This window comes from Dendrobates tinctorius, unplaced genomic scaffold (genome assembly GCF_039654945.1).
Source record: "Dendrobates tinctorius isolate UK_male_01 unplaced genomic scaffold, ASM3965494v1 ptg000192l, whole genome shotgun sequence".
NCBI lineage: Eukaryota > Metazoa > Chordata > Amphibia > Anura > Dendrobatidae > Dendrobates > Dendrobates tinctorius.
The window spans coordinates 6698381-6714757 of NW_027361859.1; the positions used below are offsets into that span (position 1 = coordinate 6698381).

The following is a 16377-nucleotide window of genomic DNA, read 5'->3' on the forward strand; positions in this document are numbered from 1 at the left end:
ATCCAGCGGCGTATGATGGCCGCCGCCTGAGTAAAATACACCGTATTACTGCGCCTGTGTGGCAAGTCAAGGGAAGTACGCAATGAGCGTAGCAAGGGTGGAAATCCAAGTGCGAGCATAGGACTGAAGGGGACACATACGTAAGGATGGAGAGATGAAGCGCTGCAGCAAGTGAATGATCCACCAAAGGGGGGGTGGCTATATATATTTAGTAAAAGGATGGGGTAAGCGCAATAGTTATGCCTGAAAAAGAAAAGAGTATTAAATAAGAAGAAATAAAAAGTAAGAAGTTATGATAAATGAGAAATAACCAAATAATATAAAGATAATAAATGACGACTGATAAACAAAAAATCCTAAACTGAGCCAGAGATGGACTCAGAAGAATTTGAGTCCAAGCATGGCTCATACCCTGTATAGTGAAAAAATTAATTACCATATATACTTGTGTATAAGCTGAGATTTTCAGCTCATTTTTTGTGTGCTGAAAACGCCCCTCTCGGCTTATACACAAGTCATAGTCCAGAAAGCCGGCGGAGGAGGGGGAGCGGCGGAGCAGCGGCAGAAGCTGGCGGCTGTGACATCATACTCGCCCTCCTCGCGCACTCGCTGAACGTCCCTGCATTTCCGTTGTCCTGGTGCGGCAGCTCTTCCTGTGCTGAGCGGTCACGTGGTACCGCTCATTAAGGTGATGAATATGTACGCATCTCTACTACTCCCATAGGCGTGGAGCGCATATTCATTACCTTAATGATCGATACCTCATGACCGCTGAGCACAGGAAGAGCTTCTGCACCGGGACAATGGAGATGCAAGGACGTGCAGTGACGGCGCGGGGAGGACGGGGGAGCCGAGTGGAGCCATGTATACAAGGATGGGATGGGGTAGCCCAGCCATGCATACAAGATGGGAAGGGAAACTGGGGGAGCCATGCATACAACAGGGGGAGCCACACAGAGCAGGATGGGACGGGGGGAGCCACACAGAGCAGGACAGGGATGAGGGGACAATGCATACCCGGCTTATATTCGAATCAATAAGCTTACCCAATAGGTTTTTCCGTGGCAAAACTTGGTGCCTCCGCTTATATTCAAGTATATACGGTAATAATGAATAAGAGTGACGCATACCATGCAATTAGTGACCCATGAATATATTACAAAGGCATATACAGTGGGTACGGAAAGTATTCAGACCCCTTTAAATTTTTCACTCTTTGTTTCATGGCAGCCATTTGGTAAATTCAAAAAAGTTCATTTTTTCACATTAATGTACACTCTGTACTCCATCTTAACTGAAAAAAACAGAAATGTAGAAATTTTTGCAAATTTATTAAAAAAGAAAAACTGAAATATCATATGGTCAGAAGTATTCGGACCCTTTGCTCAGATACTCATATTTAAGTCACATGTTGTCCATTTCCTTGTGATCCTCCTTCAGATGGTTATACTCCTTCATTGGAGTTCAGTTGTGTTTAATGAAACTGATAGGACTTGATTTGTAAAGGCACACACCTGTCTATATAAGACCTCACAGCTCACATGCATGTCAGACCAAATGAGAATCATGAGGTCAAAGGAACTCAAAGACAGAATTGTGACAAGGCACAGATCTGGCCAAGGTTACAAAAGAATTTCTGCTGTACTCAATGTCCCTAAGAGCACAGTGGCCTCCATAATCCTTAAATGGAAGAAGTTTGGGACAACCAGAAGTCTTCCTAGACCTGGCCGTCCAGCCAAACTGAGCAATTGTGGGAGAAGAGCCTTGGTGAGAGAGTTAAAGAAGAACCCCAAGATCACTGTGGCTGAGCTCCACAGATCCAGTAGGGAAATGGGAGAAAGTTTCACAAAGTCCACTATCACTGCAGCCCTCCACCAGTCGGGCCTTTATGGCAGAGTGGCCCGACAGAAGCCTCTCCTCAGTGCCAATCATATGAAAGCCCCCATAGTTTGCTAAAAAAAACACATGTAGGACTCCCAGACTATGAGAAATAAGATTCTCTGGTCTGATGAGATGAAGATAGAACTTTTTGGTTATAATTCTAAGCGGTATGCATGGAGAAAACCAGGCACTGCTCATCACCTGCCCAATACAATTCCAACAGTGAAACATGGTGGGGGCAGCATCATGCTATGAGGGTGTTTTTCAGCTGCAGGGACAGGACGACTGGTTGCAATTGAAGAAAACATGAATGCGGCCAAGTACAGAGATATCCTGGATGAAAACCTCTTCCAGAGTGATCTGGACTCCAGACTTGGCCAAAGGTTCACCTTCCAACAAGACAAAGGCCCTAAGCACACAGCTAAAATAACAGTGGAGTGGCTTAAGAACAACTCTGTGACCATTCTTGACTGGCCCAGCCAGAGCCCTGACCTAACCCAATTGAGCATCTCTGGAGAGACCTGAAAATGGCTGTCCACCAACGTTCACCATCTAACCTGACGGAACTGGAGAGGATCTGCAAGGAAAAATGGCAGAGGATCCCCAAATCCAGGAGTGAAAAACTTGTTACATCATTCCCAAGAAGACTCATGGCTGTACTAGCTCAAAAGGGTGCTTCTACTCAATACTGAGCAAAAGGTCTGAATACTTATGACCATGTGATATTTCAAAAATTTCTACATTTGTTTTTTTTTTTCAGTCAAGATGGGGTGCAGAGTGTACATTATTGAGAAAAAAATAACTTTTTTAATTTACCAAATGGCTGCAATGAAAGAGAATGAAAAATGTAAAGGGGTCTGAATACTTTCCGTTCCCACTGTATATATTTTTATTTGTAATCAGGAAAAAGCAGTTTCTCATTGAGTCCCGTTGGGCTCAGAGATTGAAGATCAAAAATCCACCTGGATTCAACTTGTAATAAACGTTAGTGGCTAGAGCTCCCTCTACCATTGCTGATAAATTTTTGTAACCCCACAAATCTGATGTTAGAGGAGGAACCCTGGTGTTTGGCTAGAAAATGGGCAGCCACCGGAGTGACCGCCTTGCCCTGCCTTTGTTCAGCTGCAGCCAAATGGATGGTCTAAACATGCTTCTGAGCTCTTTTCCTTAGCTCCTGCTAGGTTTTTCCCATGTAAACCTTGTCACATGGGCAAATCAACCCAAAAATGACATCCCTGCTTTTACAATTGATGTAGAATTTAAGATTTAAGGGGATGCCTTCTCTGGTTAAGGGGATTAAGAAAAATGTCACGGGTGGGGTGCATGATGGGCAGATAGGATCCTTTTAAAACAATACCCCTATTAAGTTTCGAACTGGGCCAAGTGAAATGACTCCTAGTGAAGAGGTCCTGAAGATATGGGGCTCTCCTAGATGTTAGGAGAGGCCTAACACTTGTCACCGTAGAGGTTTCGTTATCTAGTGTGATGACTGGCCAATGGTTGGACAATATATTCCTCACCTGGTGCCAGCTACTGTTGTAGTCGTTGACAAATCTCAGCACATGATCCTGTCTACGAACAATGAGAGAGAGCAATGAGGCCTGAATTAAGTAAAATAGACCGGTCATATGGAGCGCAAGTGACGCGTCACTTGTGCTCCTTATGACCGGTCTATTTTACTTTATCCTGTCTGATCCTCTCTTGAGGTACCCACCGCCAGCCTGGCGCTCCCTTTGAAGCTGCCTACTTGACTCTGTCTACAATGATTCTGTCGTCGGGAACGCTGGAAGGTAGTAGAGATGACCCTCCTTGGGTATTCCCTTTGTAGAAATCGATCAGTCAGGTCCCTGGCCTGGACGAGAAAATCCTGATTCGTGTTCTAAGGAACTGGCCCGTCGGGACCCCTGCTTTTGTATGTGCAGGATGGAAGCTGTTGTATTGTAGCAATAAATTAGTTGCAGTGGGTTTCCTAAAGAGATCGGTAGCCAAGCAGTTGTCTTGTACAAAAACTCTCAAATCCAAGAAGGTCACAGAACTCGGAGAAAGAGAGTGGATGAGAAATATATTGTATGAATTTACATTGAGGCTAGTCGAAAATTCTGTAGCAGCCGGTCGATCACTTGTGCCGCTACTAAAGGGAATGATTATTCACCGCTTTCCATTCTCATAGGCATGGGTAGCAGTGAGTACTCATTGTCTCTAGTAGCAGGCACACGTGACGGCATGGCCACAGCCAGAAAGTGGTGGCTGCGCTTTCTGTGTGATTAAAGATCATTGACTATTCACTGCTCCCCATGCCTTTGGGAGTGGAGAGCAGTGAATATTCATTCCCTTTAGTAGCAGGCACATTTCGTCGTCCAGCTGCTGCAGGAAGCTGGTGGCTGGGTGATCATGTGTTAGGTATCGAGTTTCCCCCATTGGACAGGGGGAATCTCAAGCCATGTCCTCTGCGGTCTCCCATTCCTCTGCAGCCGCAGAGATTCCTGCTCAGCAGAGACGTCGGTCCCGGCGTCTTGCCCAGGCTGATGCTAGACATCTGATTGCTCCTTCAGGCTCCGCTATAACTCCATGTTTGAGTCAGCAGCAAGCAGATACTCCTGGGACGAAGTCCTGTCTTTTGCCTACTGAGCATGCCCGTGGGACGACCTCTCATTGGAGGTCGGAGGTCACATGCGCAGGTCCCATTCCTGCGCGGATTGGTGCACTGGGAAGGTCCCGGAAGGACGCCGCTATAAAAGAGTCGCATGGCCGCTCGGCCATGCGCTAGTGTAGACTCCTATGGTTAGTTGTTTGTGTGAAGATGGATGCTTGAAACTGCGACTAACTCATTATGATTCCCTCCCTCTGGCTGTGCTTGTGCAAAAGGAATTGGAGTAGAGTCAGTACCTACTACTGGCATTGTCTTGAGTCACTGTGCTTTCAAGTCTCCGCACCACACTTAGCGGCATATTGTGCCATCCAGCACAAGGCACGATTGTACTGCGTCGACAGCAGCATCCACCAGTAGCGGCGGCGTGCGCAAAATAGTGGGCTTTCCTACCCTAAGCTTAGGGTGGTTAGTGGCGTCTGCCTGGACTGCGCTGTATGCACATTAAGTGCTTTATCTTCAGTTTGGTTACTCAGGCACCGCAGTTGCAGTGCCGAATGCTAGGGGTCTAGAAGGTCTCTAACCCCGTGCCATTGGGGAAGGCTCCTGTGACCAAACCCTAGCGTTCATCCTGCGGTATTGCGGCCCTGTGAAGCAACAGGATTCGCCTTCTAGTTCACCAAGGGAAGTTAACCCGTGTGTATTTGCTATACTGCCAGTCAGTGTCCGCCATTACCGAGCAGCAGTTCTACATCTCTGCACGGTGAACCACAGGCTGCGAACGCACCTCATTGGTGCGTTCCACCAGCCTAATATCATGTGTGCTTGCTATTAACCCCTTCATGACTGGAGCTTTTTTCGGTTTTTCTTTTTTGCTACCCTTCTCAAAGCTATAACTTTTTTATTGTTCTTTCAGTGTGGCCGTGTGAAGGCTTGTTTTTTGTGGGACGAGTTGCACTTTTGAATGACACCATTGCTTTTACCATGTCATGTACTAGAAAACGGGAAAAAAATTCCAAGTACGGTGAAATTGCAAAAAAAAAGTGTAATCCCACACTTGTTTTTTGTTTGGCTTTTTTACTAGGTTCACTAAATGCTCAAACTGACCTGCCATTATGATTCTCCAGGTCATTACAAGTTCATAGACACCAAACATGTCTAGGTTCTTTTTTATCTAAGTGGTGAAAAAAAATTCCCAACTTTGTTAAAAAAAATTGCGCCATTTTCCGATACCTGTAGCGTTTCCATTTTTCGTGATCTCGAGTTATGTCAGGTCTTATTTTTTGCATGTCGAGCTGACATTTTTATTGATGCCATTCTGGTGCAGATACGATGTTTTGATCACCTATTATTGCATTTTAATGCAATGTCGCAGCAACAAAAAAACGTAATTCTGACATTTTTACTTTTTTTCTTGCTACGCTGTTTAGTGATCAGGTTAATCATTTTTATTGATAGATCGGGTGATTCTGAACGTGGCAATACCAAATATGTGTATGTTTGATTTATTTATTTTTTTAATTTTATTTTGAATGGGGCGAAAGGGGGGTGATTTGATCTTTTATATTTCTTATACTTTTTAAAACTTTTCTTTTTTTACTTTTGGCATGCTTCAGTAGTCTCCATATAAGAGTAGAAGCTGCAACAGTTACCTGATTGGATCTGCTACATTGAGGCGATGATCAGATCGCCTCTATGTAGCAGAAATACTCATGTGGCGCCCCTGAGGGTTCAGTCGCCACAGAGGTACTGCACCTCCTCCTGAGGTGTGGTATCCCTCCATCCAGGTAAGGTGAAGACTCCTGACCACACTCCAACACCTGCATCCCACACAACATAGTAGTGTAGCAAAGCACCCTTTGGTGGCTCCCTGCTTGGAACATGAAGCGTGCTAGGAGGCGGGTGGAGATAGTTGGCACTAAAAGAGCGAGAAGAGTTTAGGATTTAGTCAGTCTGACAGAGTCAGAGGAAGAGTGAAGATCCCCTGAGTGGGATGGATGAAGGAAGTGCTGCAGCCGACCTCAGTGACCTGGGTCCGCTGGCACAGGAAAGAGACATTGATGGAAAGCCTGACTCTCTCCATAAGAAAGAAGGATTAGTACGGAACGTAAGGAGAGGAGGACTAAGGATTAGGGTTAGAGTAGAACCCTTCTCAAGTTCACAGCGCAAGGCCGGGGTCTGGTCCCCGAGGTTGTATGGATACTAATGGTCCTGCAGCAGACACCGGAGGAATAGAAGTTGTCACCACTTTATTCCCACACAAGACTTCGGGGCACAGCAGCAACGAGAGTGAGCCAGGACTTAGTAGGAGTCCCCGAAGCAGGCTACAGCTGTCTGCCGTACAAGTAGAGTTCGTAGGCGATACATCCGGAATTTAAGACACACCCCACATTTTCCTACAAATTTTTGGAGGAAACAAATATGTCTTATATTACAAAAAATACTGTAACTATTTCTGAAGTGTAAAGGAAATAATAGATGGTTTTCTAATTATTTTTAAAATATAAATTAAAAAATCGTGATGTGCATTTGTTTTCAGCCCTTGTAGTCGCATAAAATCTGAGTTACCAATTGCCTCCAGAAGTCACATAATTAATACATTGAATCCACCTGTTTGTAATTTATTCTCGGTATAACTACAGCTGCTCAGTGAAGGCCTCAGAGATTTGTTCGAGAGGGATCAAACAGCATCATAAAAACCAAGGAACAAACCTGACAGGTCAGCAGAGGCGTAACTGTGGGGGGGTGCAGAAGGGGCTTGTGCCCTGGGCGCAGTTGGCGGCGGGGGGGGCGCAGTAGGGCTGTCTAATGCAGCGGTCCACATTGTCTCCCCCGTCGGCTGCATTCTGCCATCCCGGACTGGGAGTCAGCAGTTCTCAGTGCCAGCTGTCAAGCTGACAGCCGGCTCAGAGAAGCTGCATTGCACCGGCTCCCAGTGTTCAATTGTACTCGCATCTTACAGACGCGAGTACAATTGAAGCACTGCTCGCCAGGCAGTGTGATCATGTCATGTGATCACGCTGCTGACGTCACTCGCTGGCGCTGCAGATTAGTGGTAAGTACTCCACATTAGTAGAGCTGATGACACCGAAGATAGGAGTGAGTCATTTACTGCTTGCTGGGTTATTTCATTCGCTGGGGGTGTGTTTACTGTGTATGTGTATTTACAGTATGTGTGGGGCTATTTACTTTGTGTGTGTTGTTGTATTTACTTGATGTGAGTGGTATTTACTGGGGGGTGCATTCACTGTATGTGTTGTCTTTAGTGTATGGGGGGGTATTTGCTGTGTGTGAGGGGGTATTTACTGTGTGTGTGCATGAGGGGGTATTTACTGTGTGTGCGCATGAGGGGATATTTACTATGTTTGCATGATGGGGTATTTACTGTGTGTGTTGGGGGTAATTACTGTGTGTGTTTGTGGGGGGTATTTACTGTGTGTGAGGGGGGTATTTACTGTGTGAGGGGGTATTTACTTTGTGTGCGTGATGGGGGTATTTACTCTGTGTGTGGAGGAGGGTATTTACTGTGTGTATGTGGATATTTACTGTGTGTGAGGGGGTATTTGCTGTAATGGGCAGAAGGAGATTTACTGTGATGGGGGTATTTAGTATAGCAGGGCTTGGTGAGATTTTGTATAATGGGGTATGATATGAGGACACAAATTTGGGAAGAAAGGAAGGGACAGGTGCAGACACAATATGGGGAGCGGGAGAAATTTAAAGACACAGTATGAGGAGGAAGGTAGGGAGATGGGGGCATGTATGGGTGGATGGGTACAGACCCAGTATGGTGAGTGGTGGTATGGGTGTGGATACAGTATGAGGAGTGACGAAAAATGTATGAGGACACCGTATGGGAAGTGATGGGATGGATGTGGACACGGTAATGGAAGTCGGAGGGATGTGTGAGGAGACAGTATGGAAAATGAGAAGGTAAATGTATGAGGAGGGAGGAGGAAACGTGCAAGGAGAACAGTATGGTGGGAAAAAGTGTGATTGGGCACAGAATAGAGAATGAGTAGTGTGGGGAGTGTAGCATGGAGGAACAGTGTAAGGGCATAGCCAGGAGGCAACATTATACCAAGGAGGGGGAGTGTGATAAGGGGGCACAGTATAGAGATTGGGCCTGTAGGGGTGACTCAGTGTGAGAGAACAGTGTGAAGAGGGGGCCAGTGTGGAGACCATGTGCCATAAGAGGGACAGTGTGGGGGTCATATTTTGTGCAGGGAATATAGTGAGGGACAATTATTTATTCAGGTGCTCAGTGTAGGGCAGACATTTTTATTCGGGAGCTTTATAATGACACTTCTATCTTTAAGGGCATCGTGTGGAGATTTGCTGCAGGAAACCGGAGCAGATGGAAGTCTGCAGAGACGGCTGTGGATGAGAAAACTCATAGAGTCTGGACAACATGACGAAGAAAAGAAAAAGAACAACTCCAGAGACGATGTCATCTATCAGGTACCTGGATGTAAATGTTTTTTTGTGATACTGGCTAATTCTCATATTTTTATTTATGTTAAGGATTTTAAAGGAGTTGTCCAAATTTGTGATGAGTCTGCAGTCATTCTATGAGACTGCAGACTTCTAATATCTCACAGTGCTCACTGCAAGCTGTCAGGATTCTCTGGTGTCGGTGATTTGTATGCATGTGGTCACGTGCTAACTAGACATGCGAGGCCTCACTCAGTCAAAATGAATTGAGCGAGGCCAGGCACGTCTAGTAGCCAGAAGTATCCAAATCACATACTTGTGCAAGGGAGAATCCTAAATGTGTGCAGTGCATGCACTGTGAGAATTCAGAAGCCTGCAGCCACCTCTAGTGACTGCAAACTTTCATCTCAAACCTGGACGCACCGTTTAATTATAAAAAGAAGCCCTGCAGCCAATCCTAACAGCCTGAAATATACTCACTGTCAAGATTCAGCTCTGCTGGTTCCAGCAGTCATCACATGGCCGCTTCACTCTTATGCTATTTTCATACTGTTGGGTAACAACAAGCTTCTCTTTGGCTTCTCTCAGTTTTTAACTGAACATTGAATTAGGGATAGCAGCTTCTCGGCACGTGGCTAAGGCCGGGGTCACACTTTTGAGTGTGATGCGAGAAACTTGCATCAATAGCCGGCACTGCCGCCGACACTCGGGACCGGAGTGTGCGGCTGCATGTGTTTCTATGCAGCTGCACACTCTGGTCGCGAGTGCCGGCGGCAGTGCCAGTTATTGATGCGAGAGACTCACGCATGACACTCGCAAGTATGACCCCGGCCTAAGTGTACAAATCACATATGTGCTTGCGGGGGGGACACACACACCAAACTGAATTCTTGCCCCGGGTGCCAGAAAACCTATGTACACTTCTGCAGGTCAGGGATAAAGCTGTAAAGAAAAGTAAAGCAGGGTTAGGTTATTAAAGAAAAATAGCCCAGCTCCGTACATCTCACAAAGCACTAATTAGAGAGCACTAATTAGAGAAAAAGCCAAGAGGCTCAGGCAGAAGAATGTCCACAGGACAGCTATTAGTCATAGACTCAACTGAACAAATGGAGGGCACCACCAAGAATAGGGTTCACTATACAAATAGGTGATCAACCTAAAGGACATGTCAGCAGAGGAAACAAGAAAACATATTGAAGAGGCATGTCATAAAATAGGGACCACCAGATCTACCAAAATACACAATAAAAACAATTAAAGATAATGTTTACAAGAAACAAGAATCATATCCCAGAAGGCCCTACTGACACACAGCAAATTTCATAGTATCAAATCGAATAATGAACTATGTCCAAAGTGTACAATGTAAATGAACAGTAATATACACAAGAACAGTCCTGAGCTTTTAGAGTCAATTGTAAGAATATACTCAGCAGAGTGTGGTTGCTAAATATACAGGGCATTTTATAGACAAAAACAGGTTTTCCAAGTGATAAGTGCAGCAACTATGCCAAATACTATTTATCAATTAGTCTTATGCACCTGGTTTGTCCCTAATCAATGCAAGGAACATCATGAGAAAGAGACCACATGATTATGTTGCAAACACATACCAAGATGGAATGCTCATAGCCCAAGACCTGTTTGTCAAAATAATGTGTTAGGGGGCCTAAGGACAATACCCAACGCGTGTCGCCACTGCTGTGGCTTCCTCAGGGGTCGGTAGCATGGTCTGAGTACACCCAAGGAGTCTTAAATATTGTCCTACCTTGATGGTGTAACCTGTTGCAGCTGTGGCATGGCTAAGATGCCAAAGAGAGATTCAGATGGTGGAGCAGGAAGTGACAAAATGATCCATCACTTCCTGTCTGAGGGAGTGGAAAGTACCAATGTCGACTAAAACCTAGATACACCTCTGCAGGTCAGGGATAAAGCTGTGAAGAAAAGTAAAGCAGGGTTAGGTTATAAAAAAAAAAATTGCCCAACTCTGAACATCTCACAAAGCACTAATTAGAGGAAAAGCCAAGAGGCTCATGGTCACTCTGGAGGAGCTACATAGATCGACTGCTCAGGGGGAAGAATCTGTTCACAGGACCGCTATTAGTCGTAGACTCTACAAATCTGGACTTTATGGAAGAGTGACAAGAAGAAAGCCAGTTTTCAAAGCAAGCCATAAGAAATCCCACTTGCAGTTTGCAAAAAGCCATGTAAGGGGACACAGCTAGCATGTGGAAATATAGGTGTTTTGGTCTGATGAGAGTAAAGTAGAACATTTGAGGCTAAATTCAAAATGATATATGTGGTAGGAAAAATAATACTGTGCATGACCCTGAAAACATCTTCTGCACCGTCACACGCGATGGTGATACTATCATGCAGTGGGGAAGTTTTTCTTAAGTAGGGACATGGGTATTTGGTCAGAGTTGGGAAGATGGATGGAGCTAAATGCAGGGCAATCCTGGAGGAAAACTTGATAGATTCTGCAAAATACTTGAGACTGGGGTGTAGGTTGAACTCCCAGCAGGACAATAACCCTAAACATACTGCCAGATCTACAATGGATGGTTTAGATCAAAACCTATTCATGTGCGTGAATGGCTCGGTCACAGTCCAGACCTAAATTCCATTGAGAATCTGTGGCAAGACTAGAAAATTGCTGTTCACAGATGCCTCCATCCAATCTCACGGAGCTAGACTTAGTTTTCAAAGAAGACTAGGCAAAAGTTTCAAAACTCTATATGTTCAAAGCTGGTAGAGACAAATCCCAAAAGACTTGGAAGTAGTAGTTGCAAAGAAAGGTGGTGCTGCAAAGTATTGACTAAGGGGGCGTATTACAAATGCACCTCACAATTTTTATATTTATTAAAAAAAAAATTAGATAATTTCATTTACACTTCACAAATATTTCCTGCTTTGTGTTGGTATCTCGAAAAATCCCAATAAACTACATTTAAAGTAATCCTGTCAGCAGGATTGTTCTGTTAGGAATCTGTGTCCTGCCATACTAATGCAGAGATCCTGATCCTCACATTCATCTCCAGAGGCTAAGTCCTTTCTGCCAGCTTGTGAGCATGCTCCTGGAATGAGCTCCCATTGGAGTTCAGGAGTCAGGTGCTCAGGTCCTGCTCCTGATTCCATTGGTTCAGCTCAGGTCTCTGGAGATTTCCGGAAGGTCCCGGTCACTATAAAAAGTGCGCATGGCCGCTATGCCATGCGCTAGTATTTTCTGATACTTGCTGCTGTATGTTTGTTGATGGATACTAGGTCTGGTGTATGACTTATTATGAACCCCCTTCCCTCGGTTATTACGAGTGTGTGAGTGATTGGGTCAGCCAGTAGCAGCGCTAGCGCCAGCACGCTCAAGCTTCAGCCATCTCAGCAGCAAAGCGTCCTGTATCGCGCTTGTGTTATTGCGGTTGCAGACTTCTGGGGCGTTTGCTGTTGCGACGCCGTGCACACGTTCATTCACGGTAAGTCCGTTTGGTTGTAGTGCCACTTTAACTACTCCTGTGTTCGGCTACCGTACGTGTGCTGCTGTGTCCCTGTGCATTTAACAGGCTCAGCGTTACCTTTTCTTTATTATTTTTCTGTGCAGCTCTGTGTCCCATAACAGAGACTGCCTCTTTTGCACTTGGGTGATTTAGAACCCTGTGCACACTACCGCTGTAGTGCACTGCCTCCCTTAGCAGCGGTTTTGCCATCTGCCGCACGGTGGACCCTGAGTGGCGAAGGCACTTTAATTATTTATTTTTTTAGTGCCTTCCGCCACTCACAACATGTTCTCAGTAAACTACAGACAGTGTCAGATTGACACATGAATTTCTAATCAGAGCACCACATAAAGCCCTGCCCACAGGAAGCTGCAAAGCACGAGAATCTCATTAACTGATAACTGCAAATAAAGATTAAACAACAACCACAAGACAGATTTCAACAACCAAGGTATCATTTTAATCAATATAACAGTGCCAACCTGACACTGTCTGTAGGATACTGTGCACAATCCTGCGGACAGGTTCCCTTGAAGTCTGTGGGTGTAACATGAAAAAATGTGGAAAAGTTCACATGGTATGAATATTTTTTCAAGGCATTGTATCTGTACATGAAAATTAACATTAAAGTTTATACGGAAAAGATACTTGGAAGTATAATTCCCATTTAATAAATCAGACTGAATTTCTTCTACAGCATATTCTACACTTAACCATATGTCACAATACATCCATTGTGGGAAAATATGCCATCCAGATATCAAATTTTTTGCTTGTCAAGTGAATTATTGTTAGAATATGAGTATTTTCTCATGGGAGTTCCTTCTTAACCATAACAGCTTGTACTCTTTTGGGAAGGCATTTTACAAAAAATTGGAGGCATCTGTGGAATTTTTGCCAATTAATACAGAGAAGCATTTGTGAGATCAGATGCTGATGTTGGACGAGAAGGCTGGACTTGTAATCTCCATTCTAGTTCATCTCAAAGATGTTTGGGGTTAACATCAAGGCTCTGTGCAGCCAGGAAAGTTTTTGCACACCAAACCCCCTCATCCATACTTTTATGGCCTTTTCTTTGTGCTCTAGAACTGGGAACAGCCATTGGGAACTGAAAATGGCCTTCCTAAAACTGCTTTCACAGAATGGGAAGCATACAATTGTCCAAAATGTCATAGCATGTTCAAACCGTAAGATTTCCCTTCATTGGAACTAAGGCGCTTCATAAAAGCCATTCTTTTTGGAAGCAGACTCTTTTTTAGTTGGGTTTGGTCATTTTCCAATAAAAGATTAGTAAAGGGATGAAATAAAACTGCACTGAGAGTTGTCAAAGTGCCAGGGCGTGCTTACAGCTGCCACCATCAGTGCTATGAACGGTGACTGTAGCGGCATCAGCATATGCCTGTATGACTGAAAGGCTAGCGGCTCATGGTAGAAATAAAGTTATTTTTCTCCCAGGTGTCACACTTGCAGTATAGAGGCTGGTTGTCTTCTTAAATTTTCAAAACTACCTTAATTCAGATTTCACATGAATTATGAAGGAAAAGATTTTATAAACATTTTATAAAAAAAAGGGTATAAGCAATCATTTGAAGTAAGCCATTGGAGGAAAATTTAATTTGTCATTGATGAAGAGAAATAAAAACATATCTGAATTTTTAACCCTTAACTCGGTATAATGTACATGATTGTGGAGGTGATCGTGTATGGTAAGGGCTCAAGAGCTGAGCTCCTTCCACATGTGACATGTACAGATGCTCCTGGTGATGAGCTTCGGCCATGGGTGTTATCCGTTTAAACACCGCTGAAAAATCTCTGACAGCTGCATGTGAATGGAACATGTGCCACTGTTCGCACATACCGGGTCTCACTGGAGCTCTGTGATGTGATCCCCGCCACAGGAACTGAGGATATGGAGCTGATAAAGGTGATATGTCACATAGGAGCTAATGTTTTTTATTTCATGTTGCTTTAACTATTTTTTTCCCCCTTTGAAATTTTCAATGGCATGGATGAATCAGATTATTTAAAGTAGAGCATTACAGTCATTTAGTGCTAATCAAGAGGTATCTTGGAGACAGAAATGGAAGCATTGAATTATCGAACATGTAATTCTTAGATCTCAAAATTGGAAAATAGATTTGGTATATTTTTTTTCCTAATTTAACTTTTGATTTTATGGCTAAAAAGTCAGTTTAATTCAAAGGTATTACTAAAAAACTTAACATTGTGTTTATTTTTGCAGATGACTATACCAGGAGTTCAGATGGACATCTGATATCTTCAAATTTTAAAACCGATGATCACAGTTTTATACATGACACATTTGAAGAACATATTATTTTCCCAGATATACCCCAAACCTTTCGTAGGAAAGATCTATCATCTGATATTTTTAAAAAAGTCCACCATTCTAATTTATCACAGAATTTTAAGCTAAATGAAGGTTACAGAATGGATGTTAAACATGAAACCACTCATACAGGGGAGAAACCATTTTCTTGTCCAGAATGCAGGAAATGTTTCACCAGGAAATCAAATCTTGTTGACCATCAAAAAGTTCACACACAGGAGAAGCCATTTTTTTGCCTCCAATGTAATAAATGTTTTGCTCGAAAATCAAATCTTGTTGATCACCAAAAAACTCATACTGGGGAGAGGCCATTTTCTTGTCCAGAATGCGGTAAATGTTTTATTCAGAAATCAGATCTTGTTATACATTACAGAGTTCACACAGGGGAGAAGCCATTTTCATGTCCAGAATGTGGGAAATGTTTTATTCAGAAATCAGATCTTTATAAACATCAGAGAAGTCACACTGGGAAGAAGCCATATTCATGCTCAGAATGTGGGAAATGTTTTAGCCATATATCACGACTTGTTACACACAAGAGAATTCACACAGGGGAGAAACCATTTCCTTGCCCAGAATGTGAAAAATGTTTTATTCAGAAGTCAAATCTTATTGAACATCAAAAAATTCACACAGGAGAGAAACCATATTCATGTTCTGGATGTGGGAAATGTTTTACTCAAAAGTCACATCTTAATATCCATCAAAAAACTCACGTAGGGGAGAAGCCATTTTCATGCCCAGAGTGTGAAAAATGTTTTACTCGGAAAATAACCCTTGCTAACCATAGAAAAATTCACTCTGGGGAGAATCCATTTTCATGTTCAGAGTGTGGGAAATGTTTTATTCAAAAATCAGATCTTGCTAGACATCAAAAAATTCACACAGGGGAGAGGCCATTTTCATGTTCAGAATGCGGGAAATGTTTTATTCAAAAATCGGATCTTGTTGACCATCATAAATCCCATACAGGGGAGAAACCATTTTTATGTTCAGAATGTGGGAAATGTTTCAACCAGAAATCAGATCTTGTTAGGCATAAAAGATCTCACACAGGGGAGAAGCCATACTCCTGCCTTGAATGTGGGAAATGTTTTACTAGGAAATCCACTCTTGTTGACCATCAAAAAATTCACACAGGGGATAAACCATTTTTATGTTCTGAATGTGGAAAATGTTATTCTCAGAAATCAGATCTTGTTAAACATCTAAAGAAGCCACACAGGGAAGGAACCTTTTTCATGTTGAATATTTGAAATATTTAACTGTTAAAACAAGTCTTGCTGACCATCAGAAAACTCAGACGGTGGAGAAGCCATTCTTGCATTCAGAATTTGGTAAATGTTTTAATCATTAACCATATCCTGTTGGCACAGGAATCACACGGGAGAAGGCATCAAAATGTGCCATAAGTCGAAAGTGTTTTTTTTTTTTTTTTGAAAAGTCAGCTCCAATTGCTCAGGCAAGAACTGTTAAGGGAAAGAACCATTTTCCTTTTTTAAGTCTATTTGGCTAACAAATAGTACAAGTAAGTACAAAACAGTCAAAATCACATTTCAAACAAAGACATAAATTATTGTGAATCTGTTTGACCATTCCAGGCACCACCCTCTTTCATTAAACTTCGCTCACGT

The 16377-nt window shown here is 43.3% G+C and overlaps 1 protein-coding gene across 1 annotated transcript in view; it reads left to right on the forward strand.

Moving 5' to 3' along the window:
• LOC141055827 (uncharacterized) overlaps nt 1-16377 on the forward strand; it is a 182002-nt gene that overhangs the window by 98183 nt on the left and 67442 nt on the right. Inside the window, exon 5 of the mRNA XM_073552545.1 lies at nt 14636-15949. Within this exon, the coding sequence (XP_073408646.1) occupies nt 14636-15949 (1314 nt within the window). The remainder of the gene's footprint in view (nt 1-14635; nt 15950-16377) is intronic.